The sequence below is a fragment of the Pelodiscus sinensis genome, chromosome 19, assembly GCF_049634645.1.
Source record: "Pelodiscus sinensis isolate JC-2024 chromosome 19, ASM4963464v1, whole genome shotgun sequence".
NCBI lineage: Eukaryota > Metazoa > Chordata > Testudines > Trionychidae > Pelodiscus > Pelodiscus sinensis.
In genome coordinates this window covers 2,853,406-2,874,987 of record NC_134729.1, presented here as the reverse complement: position 1 = coordinate 2,874,987, position 21,582 = coordinate 2,853,406, and the positions used below count along the sequence as shown (strand labels likewise).

Sequence of the window (21,582 nt, the reverse complement as noted above, 5' to 3'; positions counted from 1 at the left end):
GCCCTGTGCCTGCCAGCGCCCCCGGGAGGGGCAGAGCCCCAGAGCCCATTCCTGCCCTGTGCCCTCTCCCCTCCGACAGCTGGGTGGGTGCCATTCCCCACCCCCTCCTCTGAGGGCTCTCGAGCCGGTGTGTGTGTGTGCGTCTGGGCACAGCCCTGCCTCCTGCACCAGGCAGGGGCTCCGGGTGCAGACCAGGTAGGGGTAGGGGTGCGTGACTGCTCGGGGGGGGGGAGGCTTTTTGCTCAAGGGGGTGGGAATACACGTCCTGGGGGATCTGCCCCAGGCAGGGGTGCAGCAGGGGTCACAGGGCGCCCCGGGGACGCAGGGGGTGGGCGTCTCTCTCACGCCTCGCCCTGCAGTTCGAGGGTTGTCACAAGGCCTACTCGCGCCTGGAGAACCTCAAGACCCATCTGCGGTCGCACACGGGCGAGAAGCCGTACGTCTGCGAGCACGAGGGCTGCAACAAGGCCTTCTCCAACGCCTCGGACCGCGCCAAGCACCAGAACCGCACCCACTCCAACGAGGTACAGCCCCGCACCCGACATGGTACCGCCCACTCCCCCCCTCACCCGACATGGTCCCGCCCGCTCCCCCCCTCACCTGACATGGTACCGCCTGCTCCCCACACTCCAACCGCCCACTCCCCCCCTCACCTGACATGGTACCACCCGCTCCCCACAGTCCAACCACCCGCTTCCCCCCTCACCTGACATGGTACCGCCCACTCCCCACACTCCAACCGCCCGCTCCCCCCCCTCACCCGACATGGTACCGCCCACTCCCCCCCTCACCTGACATGGTACCGCCCACTCCCCACACTCCAACCGCCCGCTCCCCCCCTCACCCGACATGGTACCGCCCACTCCCCCCCTCACCTGACATGGTACCGCCCACTCCCCACACTCCAATTGCCCGCTCCCCCCCTCACCTGACATGGTACCGCCCGCTCCCCCCCTCACCTGACATGGTACCGCCTGCTCCCCACACTCCAACCGCCCACTCCCCCCCTCACCTGACATGGTACCGCCTGCTCCCCACACTCCAACCGCCCACTCCCCCCCTCACCTGACATGGTACCACCCGCTCCCCACAGTCCAACCACCCGCTTCCCCCCTCACCTGACATGGTACCGCCCACTCCCCACACTCCAACTGCCCGCTCCCCCCCCTCACCCGACATGGTACCGCCCACTCCCCCCCTCACCTGACATGGTACCGCCCACTCCTCACACTCCAACCGCCCGCTCCCCCCCTCACCCGACATGGTACCGCCCACTCCCCCCCTCACCTGACATGGTACCGCCCACTCCCCACACTCCAATTGCCTGCTCCCCCCCTCACCTGACATGGTACCGCCTGCTCCCCACACTCCAACCGCCCACTCCCCCCCTCACCTGACATGGTACCCGCCCGCTCCCCACAGTCCAGCCGCCCGCTTCCCCCCTCACCTGACATGGTACCGCCTGCTCACCACACTCCAACCGCCCGCTCCCCCCCTCACCCGACATGGTACCGCCCGCTCCCCAAACTCCAACCACCCGCTCCCCCCCTCACCCGACATGGTACCGCCCACTTCCCACACTCCAACGAGGTACATCCCCACACCTGACATGGTACAACCTGCTCCCCCCACTCACACCCTGCTCCCCCACTCCTACAAGGTACACATCCCACACTACATGGTACAGCCCATTCCCCCCCACCTCCAGCAAGGTACCTGACATTGTATAGCCCATGCCTTCCACTCCAATGAGTTACACCCCTCACCCACACCCTACATGGTACATGAGATACACCCCTACACATGACATGGTACAACCCACTCACCCCACTTTAATGAGGTACATGCCGCCATCTAACATGGTACAGCCCACTCCTCCCACTCCAAAGAGGTCCACACCCATGGCCACACCCAGCATGGTACAGCCCGTTCTCCCCCCACTCCAAAGAGGTACATCCCTTACCTGACATGGTACCTCTTACCCCATGAGGTACATTCCTCATCTTTGAAATGGTACAGCCTGCCCCCCCCCCACTCCCACGCCAAGGAGTTACACTCCCACCCCCGCTCCATCATGGTACAGCCTGCTTTCCCCAGGCCAACAGGTTGCACCCCACATCAGCCCCCTGCCAAGGAGGCATGACCCCCCCCCCCAGTACGAGGGGCTCCGTGAAGGAGTCTGGGAGATTCCCCCCCCCCCCCCAGAGCGCGAGTGGCTCCGTGACGGGGTCTGGGAACTCTCCCTTGTGCAGAGAGAGCAGGCCGGGCCGGGTCCCCCAGAGGGCACAGCTGGCCTATAAACCCCTGTCTGCCCCCCCCCCCCCCCCGCCAGCCCAGGAGCAAGGGGCCCTTGCACGGGGCAGAAAGGCAGCAAATTCAAAGGCCATGCACAGAGCCATGTCCCACCAGGCACAGGAGCCAGTGGAACTCCCTGCCACTGGACCTTGCTGTCCCCACCTCCCACGGGGGTGGCTCTCCCCAGGGGGGGGGTATTATCATTGCTTGGGAATGAGGTGGCGCTTTGGAGCCCCATCCTGGCCTAAGCCTACTGGGCCCAGAGCAGAGACCCCGGGAGCTCACGGTCAGCCCCTCCAGAGGTTCCAAAATGTATCCCCTTGTGCCACGAGGCTCCCCCAGGTGGGCAGGTGCCCAGTGGGCAGCTCGCCAGGCCCGGAGGTGACCGCGGGGCCAGGCCTCACCCCCCATCTCCCCACACAGAAGCCGTACGTCTGCAAGCTCCCCGGCTGCACCAAGCGCTACACGGACCCCAGCTCCCTGCGCAAGCACGTCAAGACGGTGCACGGCCCCGACGCCCACGTCACCAAGAAGCACCGAGGCGAGGCGCTGCTGAGCCGGGCGCTGGCCGCCCCCGGGGGCCCCGCTGACATGAAGCGGGAGACGGAAGGGGGCTGCCCCAGCGACGGCAGGAAGGCCGAGGGGAAGCTGATGGTGCCCGAGGCCACCTTGGTACGGAGCTGGGTGGGGGGCACAGGGGCTCTGGGCTGCCCTGCGGTGGGGCCGGACTCTGGGCTGTGGCGGAAGGGGATTCCTCACCGCCCGAGCGGGGAGTGTTTGGGGGTCCGTGCGGGGAGGCGACCCCAGAGGCTGTGGCTAACGAGGGGCTTCCCCCTTCCGTCTCCCCAGAAGCCCCAGCCCAGTCCGGGCGGGCAGTCGTCCTGCAGCAGCGAGCGCTCGCCCCTGGGCAGCGCCAACAACAACGATAGCGGGGTGGAGATGAACGCCAACCCGGGCGGCAGCTTCGAGGACCTGTCCACGCTGGAGGACGCCCCGTCGGGGGAGCCCATGGGCGCCTCGGGGCTCGCCGCCCTGCGCCGCCTGGAGAGCCTCCGCATCGACAAGCTCAGGCAGCTGAGGAAGCCCCTGTCTGGCAAAGGCCTGACACTGCCAGCCATCCCCGGCAGCAGCGGTGAGCCCTGGGCTGGGCAGGGCCCGGAGGCCTCCCTGGGTGGGAAGGAGGGGTTGGGGCAGGGGGCTCAGCAGGGGTACTCTGTGTCCCCCCCCCTGCAGTCTGTGTTGGCCCCAGTGCCCTCGCGTGGCACCAGGGGGCGCTGTGCTCCTAATGGTCCGGTCTTACCGGGCAAAAAACAGAGCCCTTGGGCCAAGACCCCCAGGGCTTGGTAACTGCTCTGCTCCCCGCATCTCCCTCCCCACTCCCCTGCCACAGGGATACAATCCTCCTCTGCCCCCGGCCCCAGACGCTGCTGCATCTCGGGCCTGGACGAGAGATCCCTGTGTAAACAGCTGCCTGCTCCACCCCAGAGGTGGACGCATCTCGGGCCTGGACGAGGGATCCCTGTGTAAACAGCTGCCTGCTCCACCCCAGAGGTGGCTGAATCTCAGGTCCGGGTGAAGGATCCCTGTCTAAACCGCTGCCATGCCACCCCCCAGAGGTGGCCGCATCCTAGCCTCAGAGAGGTTCCACTGAGTGGGGCCAGGCGGGCGCTGGGGCTTGTGCATCTGGCAGGGTAGGGGGATGCAGGAGGTGGTTCCAGGCTCTCAGAGGGGCTCTAGGGGTCTCTGAGCTGGGACTGGCCCCAGGGCACAGGGGTTCAGCCCCCTGCCCTGGGGATTAAAGGAGCCAGCTCAGCTACAAACCAAGAATCGATCCTGAACAGCCTCTTGGACACACACCCCCCCCACGCTGCCACTCCCAGCCACCCCCTGCCAGGGAGATGCCCCCTCCCACCCGTGCAGTAACCCCCCCTTTGCAGGCCCCCCTGGGGAGATGCCCGGCCTGTGCAGCCCGCCCCCCACGGCCTCCCACCGCCGCGTCCTGGAGCTCTCCACCAGCGACCTGGCCTCCCTGCCTCCGCTGGGCGAGCGCCGCGGCAGCACCACCAGCACCGTCAGCTCGGCCTACACCGTCAGCCGCCGCTCCTCGCTGGCCTCGCCGTACCCCCGGGCCGCCGAGGGGCCGGGGGGCCTCGCCAGCAGCCTGGGCCTGGCCGACGGCTACGCCCCCGTCTCTCCCGACGCCTCCCGGCAGGCCAGCACGGCCAGCCACGGCGGGGGGCTGCCGGGCCTGACGCCCGCCCAGCAGTACCACCTGAAGGCCAAGTACGCCGCGGCCACCGGCGGCCCCCCGCCCACCCCGCTGCCCAGCACGGAGCGGGCGGCCCTGAGCGGCAGGACGGGCTGCCCTGGGGACTCCCTGGGCCCCGCCGGGCCCTCCTTCCTGGCCAACGGCGCGCTGCGGCGGCACAGCGCCAACGAGTGCCCCGGCTACGGCCTCCCCCTGCACCTGGCGCCCGGGAACGGCGCCCGGCGAGCCAGCGACCCCGCCCGCCCGGGAGCCGCCCCGCCCGCCGCGCCCAGGGTGCCGCGCTTCAAGAGCGTGGGCAACGTGAGCGCGGCGGCCGCGGGCAGGGCCGGCCGGCAGCCCCTCCGGGGCGCCGACGCCCGCTTGCAGGGCCACCTCTTCGCCCCGCGCCCGCCCAGCATCAGCGAGAACGCCTTCCTGGAGAGCATGAGCCTGGAGCGGCCCGGCCCGGCTGGCCTGCTGGAGATGGAGCCGTACCTGGGCTACCCTGAGCAAGGCATCCCGTGCCAGGGGCCGGGCATGGAGCTGCAGGCTGAGCCCACCTACGGCGGTGCCCACAGGACCATGGGGGGCATGCAGCTGAGCCCAGCTGCTCACCGGGAACTGGAGGGGGGCCTGGCGCTGCCCAGTTACTCTCTCCCCCAGTGCCAGGTGAACCAACCGTTCCAGGGCATGTGCCCACCAGACGCCGGCCTCCCAGCACCCTGGGAGGAGGCCGCCCCAGGGAGCCTGGAGATGAACCCCATGGTGCCCGGCGCGATGGCCGGCCGGCATTGCCACCACCAGTACCCGGCTCCCGGCGCCTGCGAGCCGCAGCCCAAGCACATGGGCATGTGCCAGTTCGCCGGCGGGCAGCAGGCGGGTGAGCTCAGCCAGCTGCCAATCAAAGCCGAGCAGCGGTTCCAGGCGCCAGTGCCCGCCCCCTGCCAGAACGGGGCGCTCCCGGCAGCCGCCCTGCAGCCGCCAGCAGCCCCGTTCGGCCCGCCCAGGGCCATGGGGGCAGCGCCCGGCGACGGGTACCAGGCCGAGCCCCAGCAGGGCTCCTGCTTTGCCGTGGGGCCCCAAGCCCCGCCGGGCCAGCGGCCCCACATCCCCATGCTGCAGGTCAAGGAGCTGATGGTGCGGAATTACGTGCAGTCGCAGCAGGCGCTGATGTGGGGGGAGCAGCCCCAGCCCCCGCCGAAAGCCGGGGAGGCCATGATGGGGCTGGGCGGGCTGCCCGGGCACAGCCAGCCCCTGCGGCACCCCCCGGCGCCCCAGTCGTACCTCAGCCCCAAGTACGCTGGCTACCCAGCCAAGCCAGGGCACCCCCTGGGTCCCCCCGAGAGCCAGGCCCTGGCCAGCCCGGGATATGCCCCCGAGCTGGTGCCGCACCCACCCACGGGGGCCAAGCCCCTGAGCAGGCAGAACAGCCGGGGCTACCTGAGCAGCCCCAGCCAGCCCAGCCCCCCCTGCGAGCCCCCCGAGACCAGTCCCGGCAGGCTGCTGCGGCTGCCCCCCCTCCACGCCCCGCCCGAGGCTGCCATGCTGTACTACCCGGGGAAGGGCCCCCAGGGGCCCCCGCCAGCCAACTGCGGGGCCCAGGATCCCGGCAGGCCGTACGCCCCCGGCCTGGAGGGCCTCAGGCCCGACTCCTTCTCCTACCTGGCGCCGGAGGGGCAGGTCTCCAACAGCCTGGACTCGCTGGACCTGGAGAACACGCACCTGGACTTCGTGGCCATCCTGGACGAGCCGGAGCCCCCGTCCCTGAGCCCCACCCAGCTGCCCCCCCACGGGCCCCCCAACATGGCCGTCGGGGACATGAGCTCCATGCTGAGCTCGCTGGCCGGGGAGAGCCATTTCCTCAACACCCTCTCGTGAGGCGTTCGCCCCGGCGGGCCCTGCGCCCTTCCCCCTCGACGGGGCGCCCCAAAGCGGGGAGAAGGGGTCCCGGGCTGGCCAGTGTCCAACACCTGCTGCCTGGGGCCTCTGCGGAGGGACAGCCCGGCAGGCCGTCTGGGAGCCAGCGTGGGGATGGGACGCCCCAGCTTTGGTATCCAGCCGTCCCTCTGGCCACCCTCCCTGCCATCGTCCACCCTCCCGTCCGTCCGTCCACCTGTCCCTCCCTCCAGGGACTCTGATGGTCCTTGTCCGTATGGAACCAGCCTCTGCCCCCCGCAGGGATCTGCCCCTGTGGCCCCCCTCCTCTCTGGCCGCATGTGCCCTGGGCAGGGCGGTGCAGCTCAGCCAGCCTTAGGTAGCTGGAGTCCTTTGCGCCCCCCCCCCCCACCCTCCGGGCTGCCTCCGGACTCCGCTGGGCGACGGGGCCTGTGGAAGGGAGGGGCCTAAGCGATCGGCCTTCATCAAACATGCAGCCTCCCTCCCAACGCCCTTAGGGGTCCACCCTGGCATACGTTCACCCCCACCCCCATCGCCTGGCCAGGGGGCCTGGAGCCTTTCTAGGGCACAAGGCACAGGGGACCCACGTTATACACAGCCGCTGCGCCCCACCCCAGAGGCAGCTGCATGATCCCCAGGCACTGGCGTAGGGGAGCCTCTAGGACAGGGCCAAGTGGCATCCGTAGTCCACTGAACGCCCTGGCACTGCCCTGGGTTGGCGCGGGGCCCTGAGGGGTGGCTCCTGTGTCCCCCCTGCCTGCTCCCCCCATACCAGGGCCGTGTTTGCTGTCACATGCAACATGTCCCATCCAGAGCCCCCACCCCCACCCCGCTGCCCCGTCTCAGGACCAGGGTCGGTCTCATCCACCCCCACTCTACCCCCCCGGCCCAGCGGGGGAGGGGCTCTCAGCAAGGCCTTAACTTAAAACTGAAAAACCAAAGAAAACTCATTAAAAAAAAAAAAAGCCGAACTTGCCTAAAAACCTGGCGTCTCTGTCTCTGTGTCTGTGTCCAGGCTGAGCGGCCGCCGCGTCCCAGCTGCCCTGCCGGCCGGGGAAGGAGGTTAGCTAGACGGGCTGTGGGGGGGGGGGTTCTGTGCAGTGTGTGTGGTGTGTCTCGGGGAGGGGGCTCCCTGTACCTTGCTGGGTCGGTCGGTTTGCTAGCAACGAACAAATCCAACAGGAGCTCCTAAGAATTCCCCACTAAATTCCTCCGGGCGCATTGTTGAGCTCTGCTCCCACAGCAGCTGGAAGACAAAGGATCAGGGCCTCACCATACCGGGCGCTGCTCACACCCCCGCTGGGATCACGGCCCCGTCGGGCCGGGCGCCACCCAGACCCCAACCAGGATCTCTGTTGCTGGGTTTCAGGGCCGGGGTCAGGAGGAAACTTGAGGGGAGATTCTCTGTCTCAGTGGGGGGAGGAGGGAATCCCACATCCCCGGCATATAGGGCCCAGGAGGAGGGAGGGGCCACGCCAGACGTGTTGCTAACCCCTAAGCCTCCCCACTGTGGCTCTGCCTGCCCCCAGCGCAATGGGGAGGTGCCCTGGGGGCTTGGGGCAGGTGGAGCTCTGCTGGGTGATGGCTGTCGGACAGGCCCCGGCTTTGCTGGGCAAACCCGCTGGCATCGGGGCTGCTGCCAGGGGGGGCTGGGCCTGGCTGCAACCCTGCTGCCCCGGGCTGGGCAGCTACGGAGCGACCCCTGTCCCTGGGGGGCTGAAGGACAGGCAGGGACGCACCCTCTGGGGCAGACAGGGCCGTGGGGGGAAGGGAGCTCATGTCTCCGTTCAGGGGTGTTGGCAACAGCCAGCTAGAGTCCCAGGGGCAGCCCCACAGCCACCCCTGCCCCACACCTTGTGGCCCCACTGACACCCTGGCATGTGGGGTGATGTGGGGGTCCATGCACACGCGTGTCTCCCGGTGGGGGGGTGCGTGTGCCCCAGGCCCAGCTGGCGTGGGGGGGTGTGCCTGGCGTGCCCCATGTGGGCAGGGGGGAGGCTTGCTGCAGATCCCCCCCCCCCCCCAGCCAGGCTCCCTATACCCTTCTGGAGCACTTGGAGCGGGGGAGGGGGCAGGCCCTTTATAAACCCCATCCCGGCCCCTCCCCAGCTGGGTCCCAGCCCCTCGGAGGAGCATGGTCTGACCCTCGGCCCCTGGGCACGTGCTCACTGGGGCGCAGGCCAGAATCTCCCAGATTTCAGCTCCGGCCTCCTCTCCCTGCCCCCCTTCCTCGGGCAGCAAAGCCGACTTGGCATGGGGCAGCCTTAGGGGGGCCCTGGGACACAAGGAGAGGAGCTGGGGCCATTGGAGGGCGGGCGGGAGGCTGCTCCCCCCTTTGCATAGAGCCATCCAAGCCAAGGCACCGCTCAGACGAGCCAACCCCCCCCCCACCAGCCCCTCTATCCAGGGCCCAGCTCAGCCTGCGGATCCGGGTGCCGGGTGGGGGGCAGCCCTTTGCTGGGGGAGCCTTTGGGGGGTTTCCTTCCCCAGGCCCGGGGGGACAGGGGAGAAGGGGAAACGATTGTCCAGCTCAGCCCCCCCATCTGGGATTGGTGGGGGGGAGCTTTTTTGAGCCCGACGGGGAGGTTTGGGGGCTGAGCTCGGTGCCCCCCCCCCCGGGAAGCTGTGACGGGGGATTAGTCAGCCCCGGCAGCTGCAATTCGCCCTCGCTGCTCCCACAGTCCCGGCCCGCGGCTGTGGGGCAGGATGTGGGGAGCGAGCGGGACGCCGGGGAGTGGAGCAAAGCAGATGGTAGCGATGATGCTTTCTGTGGTTAGCACAGGGAGGGTGGGAGCCAGGACTCCTGGGTTCTGTCCCTGGCTTGGGGAGGGGATGGGGTCAGGGGGTCAGGGGTGGGGATTTAGGACAGGGCCAGGATAAGGCACCGGGGGAGGACTCTGAACTGGGGTGCGGGGGGGGGCTCTAGGACTGGATGTGGGAGGATGCTCTGCCGAGAAGCTGGCCCCGGGGAAGGGGAAGGGGAAGAAGGGGGCTGGCAGGAAAGCCCCATCCCGTCCCCCAGAGAGCAGAGCCACACACCCTGGGTCACCCGGGGAGCCAGCGGCAGAGGGAGGGACAGAACCCAGGCGTCCGGGACCTCCCCAGGCTGGGTGGGGTGGGGCCAGGCCCCACCTGCAGGAGGGCAAAGGGGGCCAAGTGAGGGGTGCTGCCGGAGGAGGCGTTACCCAAAGTCCCCGTTGGAAAAACTGTCCGAAGGAAGAGCCTGAGTCCCAGGGGGGTCCTTCCTCCCCCCACGCCCAGCCCCTGGGCTGCATGTGGGGAGAGCAGCTCCTGGGGGGGCTTCTGGGTGAGCTACCAGCTGAGCGCAATTGGGGCTCCCGCTGTGATGTCACAGGAGGCAATGAGGTCATCGCTCTGGCCATGATGTCACCACCCCCGGGTGTGCGCTACTCCCGAGCCTGGGAACCCCTCTGCCCCGGTGAGCGAGGCGGGTTGCAGGCCAGGCGGGGCCTGGAGCTCCGGCCTGCCTCCACGCCACTGCAGGAGGAAACTGAGGCACGGGGGCGGTGCCGGCCCAGACATAGAACAAGCTGCCCAGCACTAAGAGGGGAGTTTCCCCCCCTCTTCATTTCTTACCCTCCGACCTCCCTAAGGCTGGGGAACCCGGGGGGAGGGTGCACGTGTGAGCACACACGCGTGTGTATTAACCCGTTCGGCCCCGCACGGCTGCCCTGCCAGGCGCTCCGGGAGCAGCCAGGGGACTGCGCTGGCGAGGGGCCGCAGGACCTGACCTTCCTGTTCTACAGCACGTGAGATCTTTGCACTGTGCAGTGGAAAGCCACGTGCGAGGCCACTCCCGGGTGAGCGGGCTGAGGCGAGCGGCAGCTGCTGGTCATGTCGCCAGCGGGGGGGGGTGCCTGGGGTGGGGCTGAGGGGGTCAGGGTCTGGCCCCATGGGAATGGCTGGTGACCGGTACCAGGCCCCGCCAGCAGCCCCCCTGCGGGAGCCAGGCCCCACATGGAACTGGCCCTGGCTCCCTGGGGTTTGCCGACCCGCCTCCCCGTCTGGCCCTCACCTGCCCCAAGCCCCCAGCCCTGCCGAGCGCTGGGTCCTCTCCCCAGCGCCCGACTCCAGACGTGAGTAACCAGGGAGGAAACGGCTGGGACCGCATCCATCCCGCTAACGGGGGGAGGGGCTGCACCCGCATGCCATGGTCCGCGACGCCCCTGTCTCCTGCTGCCTGCACCCCTGGGGCCCCCAGCCCCTGCCTGAGGTGCACCCCACCCCACTTCCTGCACCCTGGCCCCCCACTCTGGTGTACTCCCAACCTCATCCCCCACTGCCTGCACCCTAGGGTGCCCCAGTCCCTCCCCTTGCTGCCTGTACCCCTAGAGTGCCTTAGCCCCTCACCTGCTGCCTGTACCCCTAGGGTGACCCCGACTGGCACTCTGGGGTGCCCCAGCCCCTCCCTCTGGCACCCTGGGGTGCCCCTGCTCCTGCCCCCTGGGTGCCCCAGGCGTTCCCCACTACCAGCACCCTAGGGTGCCCCAGCCTTTTCCCCAGCTGCCGGCACCCTGGGGTGCTCCAGCCCCTCCTCTGCTGCCTGCACCTTGGCGTGCCCCAGCCCCTCCCCCCACTGCCTGCCCCCCACGGGACACCCCCGGCTGCTCCCTCCCCGCCCAGCCCCGCCCCCCGCCGTCGGGGCGGGTCAGGGCAGCGGCCCGGGGCGCCCCGCACTCCGCGGCGGCTCCGCACCTCGCTCCGTGAGCGCCGCGGGCAGCGCAGGAGACGCGGTGAGGGACCGGGCGGGGCTCGGGGGAGCGGGGCACCGGAGGGCTGGACGGGGGGGGGGGGGGTTTGCTGATTGTGTTTGTTAATTAGGAAACTCATTAGCGCAGAGTCGGGTTCGCCGTTCCAGGGGGCGGTCGCCGCTGCTGTGGGGCGCGGGCGGGGGGGGGTCAGTCGCGGAGTGGGGGGGGTCCCCGACAGGTGCCTGTTTGGGAGGGAGGCAGGTGTGTGTCGTGCAGTTGTGCAAGGGGTGTGCGTGGCAGAGTTGTGTGGTGTGTGCACCTCAGGGTTGTGCCTAGTGAGTGTGGCAGGGTTGTGCATGGTGTGTGTCAGGCAGTTGTGCGAGGCGTGTCAAGAAACTGTGCGAGGCATGTCAGGGCTGTGCATGGTTTGCGAGGCGTGTCAAGCAGTTGTGTGAGGCGTGTCAGGGCTATGCATGGTGTGCGAGGCATGTTATGCAGTTGTGCTAGGTGTATCAGGCAATTGTGCGAGGCAGGTCAGGCAGCTGTGTGAGGTGTGTCAGGGCTGTGCATGGTGTGTGAGGCAGGTCAGGTGGCTGTGCAAGGCGTGTCAGGGCTGTGCATGGTGTGCGAGGAGTGTCAGGCAGCTGTGCAAGGCTCCACATGGTGTGCGAGGCGTGTCAGGCAGTTGTGCGAGGCATGTCAGAGCTGTGCATGGTGTGCGAGGCATGTCAGAGCTGTGCATGGTGTGTGAGGCGTGTCAGGCGGCTGTGCAAGGCAGGTTAGGTGGCTGTGTCAGGATTGTGCATGGTGTGCGAGACGTGTCAGGCGGCTGTGCAAGGCATGTCAGGCAGCTATCCGTGCACTCCTCGGCAGTTGCTGTTTGCTGGGAGTTTCCTGGCAGGGGGGGTGGGACCTGATCCAGGTGTGAGTTCCCGTCCCTGGGTCCAGGGGTAACCAGCTGCTCACCCCCTTGCAGGTGGGGCGGAGGCAGGGCAGCATAGTGGGACCCAGCTCCTGCCCCCAGGCGTTCCGAGGGTTCTGACTGGGACTTGGGGTTTGTGCAGTGGCTGGGCCATTAGAGCTCACTGCAGCCGCCGCCTCCCAGCCCCACCCTGCTGGCCCCCTACACGTAGGGAAACTGAGGCACAGAAAGGGGTCACACAGCGAGTCAGGGACAGAGCTGGGGACAGACCCAGACCAGGGCCAGCCCCACTCGTTTCTTGCGTGACATTTAACATGCTGCTCAGTCCCCGTGGCGGCCTGGCGGGGGGAAAAGGGGCCCTGGCACACGAAGCTGGGGGTGCCCGGCCTGCGCTGATGGATGGGGCTGGGCTGTTAATCTCCCAGGTGCGGAGGCTGCGGCCGGTATCTCGGCTGGTACCTGCCTGGAGCAGGAACCACCCCGCACCCATCTTCAAAGGCACCTGGTCGGGCGGGGCTGGCAGGCCAGGCTCCGTGCCCAGGAGCCCGGCTACGCGGTTGCCCCAGGCATCTGGCTCTGGAGGGCAGCAGGACTCGTGCAGGGCCCTGCGGTAAGGGCTCTGGGAGCCCTGGCAGCAGGACCCAGGGGGCCTGGGGAGGGAGGGACACAGGGTCCCCCCTGGGCTCCCTTCCTGTCCCCAGAGCTGGGGCTGAGCTACAGGTCGGGCAACGCCCTGGCTTGACGGCCAATGGGGATGTGGTCTCCCTGTGTCCTTGGGGCAGGGGCAGCCTGGCTGGGCTTTGCCCACCGTGCACTGCCCCCAGCACATGCTGCCCCCTGGGCCTGGGCTGGCAGGGGCTGTGGGGTGGGAGTTGGGGCCCGGTAGGGCTGGAGGGCAGGGCTGGGCTGGCAGGGGCTGCGGGGTGGGAGTTGGGGGCCGGCAGGGCTGGGGAAGCCCAGGGCTGGGCCGGCAGGGGCTGCGGGGCGGGAGTTGGGGGCCCGGCAGGGCTGGAGGGCAGGGCTGGGCCGGCAGGGGCTGTGGGGCGGGAGTTGGGGGCCGGCAGGGCTGGGGAAGCCCAGGGCTGGGCCGGCAGGGGCTGCGGGGCGGGAGTTGGGGGCCCGGCAGGGCTGGGGAAGCCCAGGGCTGGGCTGGCAGGGGCTGCGGGGCGGGAGTTGGGGGGCCAGCAGGGCTGGAGGGCAGGGCTGGGCCGGCAGGGGCTGCGGGGCGGGAGTTGGGGGGCCAGCAGGGCTGGAGGGCAGGGCTGGGCCGGCAGGGGCTGTGGGGCGGGAGTTGGGGGCCGGCAGGGCTGGGGAAGCCCAGGGCTGGGCTGGCAGGGGCTGTGGGGCGGGAGTTGGGGGCCCGGTAGGGCTGGAGGGCAGGGCTGGGCCGGCAGGGGCTGCGGGGCGGGAGTTGGGGAGCCGGCAGTGCTGGGGGGCGGGAGTTGGGGGGCCGGCAGGGCTGCGGGGCGGGAGTTGGGGGGCCGGCAGGGGCTGCGGGGCGGGAGTTGGGGGGGCCGGCAGGGCTGGGGGGCGGGAGTTGGGGGGCCGGCAGGGCTGCGGGGCGGGAGTTGGGGGGCCGGCAGGGGCTGCGGGGCGGGAGTTGGGGGGCCGGCAGGGCTGGGGGGCGGGAGTTGGGGGGCCGGCAGGGCTGCGGGGCGGGAGTTGGGGGCCCGGCAGGGCTGGGGGGGCGGGAGTTGGGGAGCCGGCAGGGCTGGGGGAGCCCAGGGCTGGGCCGGCAGGAGCTGCGGGGCGGGAGTTGGGGGCCCGGCAGGGCTGGGGGGGCGGGAGTTGGGGGGCCGGCAGGGCTGGGGGGCGGGAGTTGGGGGCCCGGCAGGACTGGCTGTGGTTGAGCCGGAGAGCTGGGTGGGTCCCTTGGTTTGACGGCCGCCTTTGATTTCCCCCCCTCCCCCGGCCCCATGCAAGAGTGTGAAACCACCGGCCCGCTCTGGCCTCTCCCCACCCCCTCAGCTCGGTGTGCATTGCTGGGCTGTTTGCTCCGGCCCATGAGCTGACTCAGTTTCCCCTGCCCCTGGGCACCAGGTGGAGTCCATGACATCATGGCTGTTTCCATAGTGGCGCGATGTCATCAGCACGGAGCCTATGACATCATGTCAGTGTGGCACTCAGCAGAGTTTGGGGAGGGGGGAAGGAGGAACCTTGCAGAGCGTGCGGTAGTGTGTCAGTAGGGGGCTGAGTGTGACTGCACTAGGGACTGTGTGCGTGATTGTGCACCAGTGTGTGCATGTGTGGCGGCACGTGTGTGATTGTGCATCAGTGTGTGACTGTGAGAGTTTGTTGTGCATCGGTGTGTGTGCACGCATGGATGTGACTGTGTATTACTGTGCATTGAGTGTGTGTGACTGTGCATGTGTGATTGTGCATTAGGAGGGGTGTGATTGTGTGTGTGTGATTGTGCATGTGTGATTGTGCATTAGGAGGGGTGTGACTGTGTGTGTGTGGCTGTGCATGTGTGATTGTGCATTAGGAGGGGTGTGATTGTGTGTGTGTGATTGTGCCTCAGTGTGTGGGTGACTGATTGTGCGGCTGCTGGACCCTGTGTCTCCTCCCCTTCTCCAGCTCCTCCCTCATGCTGTGCCCATCCCAGTCCCCCCCAGCTGCTCCTCACGTGCCCCCCCCATTGCTGGGAGAGCCGGAGCCGCAGGCCTAGGGGCCGGTGGCTGGGACCAACCCTGCGAGGCCCCGCTCCATAGCTGGGCCCCCAGGGCCGGACCAGGACATCCCCTGGCTCTGGCTCTGGGCTCCCCTCCAGCTCTGGCTGCCCGGCCTGGGGGCACCAGAAAGCCCCTAACCGCCCCCCCCCCCCCGCGGGGCAGGCAGCGCCCAGGCTCAGGGGCTCAGGGGGATATGTACCCTCACTCCCCCCCCCCGGCCATGGTTGCCTGAGCGACCAGAGTGGGCTGCAGGGTCGGCCTGTTCGCCCTCCGCCCCAGGGCACGAGTCGGCCTGATCCCCCCTCCCCTGGCACTGACGTGGGGCGGGGATCCCCCCTCCCCCTGCCCCGGCTGCCTCACGGGCCAGGCCTGGGAACCCACGGGCCCTGGGGATCTCCCCGGCGCTCAGAGGCCCCCGGCCGCCCACCCCGGGCGGGCTCTCCGGGACGGGGCTGGGGAGGAAACTGAGTCAGCGAGGGGGGGAGGAAATGGCGGGGGGTGGCCTGCCAGCCGGGGGCGCTGCCCTCACGGCTCCAGCTGAGGACCTAGGAATGGGGGCTTGGACCCACCTGCCCTCAGCCCCCCCTGGCACCTGCCCTCAGCCCCCCCGGCCAACTTGGGGCTCTGCTGGGATCCAGATGCAAAGAACCCAAAGGGCAAGGACTGGCCCAGCCCGGGCCCCCCAGCCCTGCTGCGCCCCTCACTCCCGCCCCACAGCCCCCTTGGCCCAGCCCCCCAGCCCTGCTGCGCCCCTCACTCCCGCCCCACAGCCCCCTTGGCCCAGCCCCCCAGCCCTGCTGCGCCCCTCACTCCCGCCCCACAGCCCCCTTGGCCCAGCCCCCCAGCCCTGCTGCGCCCCTCACTCCCGCCCCACAGCCCCCTTGGTCCAGTCCTGGCCCCCCAGCCCTGCTGCGCCCCTCACTCCTGCCCCACAGCCCCCTTGGCCCCCTTCCATCTGCCCCGATGCCTGCGCATGCTACGGGTGGCCGGTGCAGTGGCAGTGCCCAGGCTGGGTGAGGGGGCGGAGCATGTGCTGGCGAGGGGGTGTGGCTAACTCTGCTAACTCCACCCCCAGCTGCCTTCCTGCCCCCCACGCTCCCTGCCTGGCTGCCCCCCAGGGAGTTTCCAGACTTCATTCTCCCCACCCCCGCCTGTGGGTCTCCTCTACGGTGACTCTGGCTCAGAACAGAACAGGCCTTGCCCGCTCCTGCCCCTGTCCCGGCGAGCAGCCCCCAGGCCCCCCTCTAGTGAGCTCAGGCCCCCTCTCCTGGCCCTGGGGGTCTCCCTGCGTGGGGCTGGAGCTCCCGGGTAGCTGGGGAAAGGGGCCGTTTCAGGCCGCACGGCTGCTGATCCGTGGGGGTCTGCGCACCGCGGCGGGATCTCCGGGCCCCAGCGAGGGCGCAGCGCACGCGCGCGTGTGTCACGAGGGGCGAGCGTGCACGGGAAGGGGGGCCGGGGCGCTGCGAGTCTGTCTGCACTGCGGGACCGGACTGACCCTGGCAGACCCGGCTTTCTCTCCCCTGCTGCGGTGCCCGGCCCTATCCTGGGGGCGTGCGCTCGCCGGTGCCCCAGGCCCTGGCATGGTGCCCGAGGGGTGGAGCAGAACCCCCAAGGCTGACGGCCCCCGGCCAGGGAATTCCCGGGGTTCCCAGCCAGGGCCCCTCCAGCTGCTTCTCGCCCCGGCCCTGGGAGGGCTCTCGGAGCTGGACATGGGGATGGAGGGGCGGCCCGGAGCCCCCACGACCCTGTGGGGCCAGCGGGCAGGGAGACCACACCCCTGGCTGGGCCCAGGCGGCACCCGGGTGGGGCTGAGTCCCGGCCCTGTGGCTGCTTGGCCTCGGTGCAGGGCCTGAGCCGGGGCCTTGGGTGTTTTCACACTTGCTGCTGCAGCGCCCGGCTGAGGCAGGGGCCGGATGTGCAAGGGCAGCTCCACCCAGGCTGCCTGCTCTGCTGGGCCATGGGTGGGGAGCCGGTTCCCCCAGGACCTGCCCTGGGCGGGCTGGAGCCGCAGAGCCGGGCGGGCGATGTTGGGGGCTGGGTGGTTTCGGGGCGCAGGCCCTGGGGGGTTCCCCGAGTTCTCTCCCCACCCCTGACCCGCTCCCCTCCTTCCTGCTGCAGCTTTGAGCCAGAGCCCCGGGCCCACGGCCTCCCCCCGCCCGCGCCCGGAGTCCAGGGGGCACCCGGAGCCAAATGCAGCAGATACGCAGCCACCCGGAGCCCCACCGCAGTGAGTCGCAGCAGCGAAGCCCTCCGGCGCCCGGCCCGCCCCTGGGCCCCCCCCCACCCTGCCGGTGCCCCTCACTCCCGCCCCACAGCACCTGCCCCCCCAGCCCTGCCAGTGCCCCTCACCCCTGCCCCATGGCCCTGCCCTTCACTCCCGCCCCACAGCCCCTGCCAGCCCAGCCCCCCCTGCCCTGCCGGTGCCCCTCACTCCCGCCCCACAGCCCCTGCCAGCCCAGCCCCCCCTGCCCTGCCAGTGCCCCTCACTCCCGCCCCACAGCCTCTGCCAGCCCAGCCCTGCCAGTGCCCCTCACCCCTGCCCCATGGCCCTGCCCTTCACTCCCACCCCACAGCCCCTGCCAGCCCAGCCCTGCCCCCAGCCCTGCCAGTGCCCCTCACTCCTGCCCCACAGCCCCTGCCCCCCCAGCCCTGCCAGTGCCCCTCACTCCTGCCCCACAGCCCCTGCCCCCCCCAGCCCTGCCAGTGCCCCTCACTCCCGCCCCACAGCCCCTGCCCGCCCAGCCCTGATCCCCCCCAGCCCTGCCAGTGCCCCTCACTCCTGAGGAGGGAACTGAGGGGCATGCTGGGTCGGGGGGCTGTGGCGGGCGACACTGCTCTTTCTCCCCAGGTCAGACACCGGAGCCCCCCGAAGCGCCCGCGTGGTGGCCGGCTGCCCCGCCCTGCAGGTGCGGCTCTTGTGGCTTCGCCTGCCTGAGCCCGTGTGCCCAGCTCCATCGCCAGGGGGCCCGGCTCAGCCCCCACGTGGCCACACACTGCCGGCCCCCCGCCCGCCCCGCACCCAGCCAGGTACGGCCCAGCCTGCGGGGGCGGCCCAGGAGAGGTGGGGGAGGCCGAGCCTGAGGCGCGGGGGCAGAGGGAGCCCAGGGAAGTGGGGGGCTGGAGGTGGGGGGCGGGGCTTGTCCAGCCCCTTATGCTGGGGGTTTCTGTGGGGCAGGAGGAGACGCGCCGGTTCAGGTGCCCGGCCTGCGGGAAGGGCTTCAAACACAAACATCACCTGCAGGAGCACGAGCGAATCCACAGCGGTGAGACACCCCTCCCTGGCCTGGACCCCCTGCTCCCGCCCCCCATGGCTCCCCGCCCCCCATGGCTCCCCTCCCCCCGACTTCCCCCCCGACTTCCCCCTGCTCCCACCCCCCATGGCTCCCCTCCCCTCCCCTCCCTACTTCCCCCCCCGACTTCCCCCTGCTCCCGCCCCCCATGGCTCCCTCCCCTCCCCTCCCTACTTCCCCCTGACTTCCCCCTGCTCCCGCCCCCCATGGCTCCCCTCCCCTCCCTACTTCCCCCCCGACTTCCCCCTGCTCCCGCCCCCCCATGGCTCCCCTCCCCTCCCTACTTCCCCCCGACTCCCCCCTGCTCCCGCCCCCCATGGCTCCCCTCCCCACTGCCCCCCCAACTCCCTCCTGCTCCCGCCCCCCATGGCTCCCCTCCCCACCCCCCCAACTCCCCCCTGCTCCCGCCCCCCATGGCTCCCCTCCCCTCCCTACTTCCCCCCCAACTCCCCCCTGCTCCCACCCCCCATGGCTCCCCTCCCTCCCTACTTCCCCCCAACTCCCCCCTGCTCCCGCCCCCCATGGCTCCCCTCCCCACTGCCCCCCAACACCTCCCTGCCCCCCCCATGGCTCCCCTCCCCACCCCCCCAACTTCCCCCCTGCTCCCGCCCCCCATGGCTCCCCTCCCCACTGCCCCCCCAACACCTCCCTGCTCCCGCCCCCCATGGCTCCCCTCCCCTCCCTACTGCCCCCCCACCCTGACTCCCCCCTGCTCCTGCCCTCCATGGCTCCCTTCCCCACTGTCCCCACAGCCCTGACTCCCCCCTGCTCCCGCCCCCCACGGTTCCCCTCCCCACTGCCCTCCTGAGTTCCATCCCCTCTGGCCCAGACACCCTTCTGCTCCACCCCACCAATACCCACACTGCTGCCAGTGCACCCCCAGTGCCGGGGGCCCCCCCACAACCCTTGCCCCCCACGGCCCCGCACTCAGGGTCAGCACAAGGGTGGGGATTTCGGGGGGGAGAGGAGCCCTCCGAGCACGCCTCTTTTTCTCACCCAGCTCTTGTGCGCTCCCCCATGTCCGTGCGCCCCCCCCCGTGTCCGTGCGTCTGTCCCCACCCCCGGCACTGAGTCCTGTCTCCTCCCCCCAGGCGAGAAACCCTACGAATGCGCCGCCTGCCAGAAGCGTTTCTCCCACTCCGGCTCCTACAGCTCCCACCTCAGCGCCCACCGCCGCCCGCTGCCCCCCCCCAGCGCCCCGGCTCCGTGCCAGAGCCGCCCGGCGGCTGCCAGGCCCTGGGGGGGCCACGTGGGGGAGCACGGGGCCTACAGCAGAGACACCCGCCCCCTGCACGGCCCCGGCACGGCACGGCCCCCTCTGTGCCCCCCCGCCTGGGAACGGAGGGACCCGGGGTCTCCGATGGAGAGCCCTTGGACCTGTCTCTGCCCAAGCCGGCGAAGGAGGCCCGGCCCCCCCAGCTCCGCTACGAGCCCTTCTGCCCCCCCACCCCCCTCTGCCCCCTCTTCCCAGCCGTCCTGCCCAGCACCCTCAGCCACCTCCTCCCGGCCGGGGTCCCTCGGCTGCACGGCACCCCCGCGCTGCCAGCCCCCCACTTCCTGCCCCTCCTGCTCTACCCGTACGGAGCGGCGCCGAAGCCAGCCCAGGCCGCGGGCCCCTGGGAGCGTCACGGGCCTCTGGTGAGCAACTGCCCTGCGAAAGAAGAGCTGCGGGGTGGGAGTGAGGGGCAGGGCTGGGGGGCAGGGGCTGTGGGGCAGGAGCGAGGGGCAAGGCAGGGCTGGGGGGGCAGGGGCTGCGGGGTAGGAGCGAGGGGCAAGGCAGGGCTGGGGGGCAGGGGCTGTGGGGCAGGAGCGAGGGGCAAGGCAGGGCTGGGGGGCAGGGGCTGTGGGGCAGGAGCGAGGGGCAAGGCAGGGCTGGGGGGGCCGAGGGGCAGGGCAGAGCTGCAGGGGCCGGGGCTGCGGGGTAGGAGCGAGGGGCAGGGCAGGGCTGGGGGGGCAGGGGCTGTGGGGCGGGAGCGAGGGGCAGGGCAGGGCTGGGGGGGGCAGGGGCTGTGGGGCAGGAGCGAGGGGCAAGGCAGGGCTGGGGGGGCCGAGGGGCAGGGCAGAGCTGGAGGGGCCGGGGCTGCGGGGTAGGAGCGAGGGGCAGGGCAGGGCTGGGGGGGCAGGGGCTGCGGGGTGGGAGCGAGGGGCTGGGGGGGGGCGTTGCTGGCAGATGCACTGTTCCCCGGTTGGGCTCGGGGACAGAGGAGCTGGTGGCTGCTCTGTCCAGGGGCCCCACTGACAGCCCCGTTGACGCCCCCAGGCGGCCAGTGGGGCAGGGCGGCCCCCCCTGCAGGCGGGCGGGGAGCCGGGGGGCCGGAGGCGGCTGCGGAGGACACCCGAGGGGCTGTATCTGTGTGAACTCTGCCCAAAACCTTCCGCAAGAGCAGCTCCCTGCTGCGGCACCAGTACGAGCACACGGGTGAGTAGGGGGGCAGTGGGGGTGGGGGAGCCCAGTAGGGGCCCAGGGGCAGGGTGAAGGGGGATCCTAGCAGGGAGGCAGGTAATGGGGGGATCCCAGCGGTGGGAGAGGGCAAAGGGGGAGGGGGCAGGGAATGGCGGGTGCCGGGGCAGGCGAAGGGGGAGGGTAGAAGGGGGGCAGGGGGGACCCCAGCAGGGGCGGGGGCAGGCGAAGGGGGAGGGTAGAAGGGGGGCAGGGGTGGGGGGAGCCGGGGCAGGCCAAGGGGGAGGGTAGAAGGGGAGCAGGGGGACCCCAGCAGGGGCGGGGGGTGGGAAGAGCCGGGGCAGGCCAAGGGGGAGGGTAGAAGGGGGGCAGGGGGGACCCAGCAGGGGCCGGGGCAGGCCAAGGGGCATCGCGCTGAGGTGCCCGTCCCCACAGGGAGGCGCCCGCACCGCTGCCCGCTCTGCGCCAAGGCCTTCAAGCACAAGCACCACCTGGCCGAACACGCCCGGCTGCACTCAGGCGAGCGCCCCTTCCAGTGCGCCCGCTGCGCCCGCCGCTTCTCCCACTCCGGCTCCTACTCGCAGCACGTCAACCATCGCCAGGGCTGCCGGCCCTGGGGCGCCCCCGCCCCCTCCGGGGACCCCCCGGCCCCCACCCCTGAGGGGACCCCCGCCCCCTGTCACCAGGACAGCACCCTGCCCCCTAGCCTCCAGGGGGAGACCCCGGCCCCTGCCCTCAATGGGGAGACTTTGGCCCCCAAACTGCAGGGGAAGATTCCAGTCCCCAGCCCTGCCCCCTGCAGGGAGACCCCCACCCTCTAACTGCTCCTGCTCCAGGGCCCCCCAGACACCTACCCCCTGTGGGCACCAGGACATCAGGAAGACTCCACCTCCCACCCCCTGTGACTCCCCCATCTGTCTGGAACCCAGGGTGACGGGGCACATCCCACAGCTCTGCCAGCAGGCCCAGAGGCTACGGGGGGTGGGGGACCAGGGAGAGGGCACAGGCAGCCCCAGCCAATGGGGCATCTCCCCTGGGCCTCTGCCCACCTCCAGCACGGCCAGGCAATGAGGGGAGTTAGCCTGCAGCCAAAGGGGCCTGGCAGGGCAGTGGTGCACGGTGTGGGGGGCATCCCCTGTGTGGGGC

General features: G+C 70.7%; 2 protein-coding genes across 3 annotated transcripts in view; both read left to right on the top strand.

The window, feature by feature from the left end:
• Window positions 1-7,415, top strand: part of GLI1 (GLI family zinc finger 1) — a 35,353-nt gene extending 27,938 nt beyond the window's left edge. For both annotated transcript variants that reach the window (XM_075901789.1, XM_075901790.1), the window contains 4 exons: window positions 360-524; window positions 2,719-2,967; window positions 3,145-3,427; window positions 4,233-7,415. In XM_075901789.1, coding sequence (XP_075757904.1) covers window positions 360-524; window positions 2,719-2,967; window positions 3,145-3,427; window positions 4,233-6,421 — 2,886 coding nt within the window. In that variant the 3' untranslated portion in view covers window positions 6,422-7,415. The remainder of the gene's footprint in view (window positions 1-359; window positions 525-2,718; window positions 2,968-3,144; window positions 3,428-4,232) is intronic.
• A 2,823-nt stretch (window positions 7,416-10,238) lies between these two features.
• LOC142818923 (uncharacterized) lies at window positions 10,239-21,579 on the top strand. Its single transcript, XM_075901786.1, has 7 exons — window positions 10,239-10,260; window positions 16,864-16,972; window positions 17,594-17,772; window positions 17,921-18,008; window positions 19,127-19,673; window positions 20,296-20,454; window positions 20,872-21,579. Exons 5-7 carry the CDS (start codon window positions 19,143-19,145, stop codon window positions 21,505-21,507), a joined length of 1,326 nt encoding a protein of 441 aa, XP_075757901.1. The 5' UTR covers window positions 10,239-10,260; window positions 16,864-16,972; window positions 17,594-17,772; window positions 17,921-18,008; window positions 19,127-19,142; the 3' UTR covers window positions 21,508-21,579.
• Window positions 21,580-21,582: the final 3 nt, after the last annotated feature.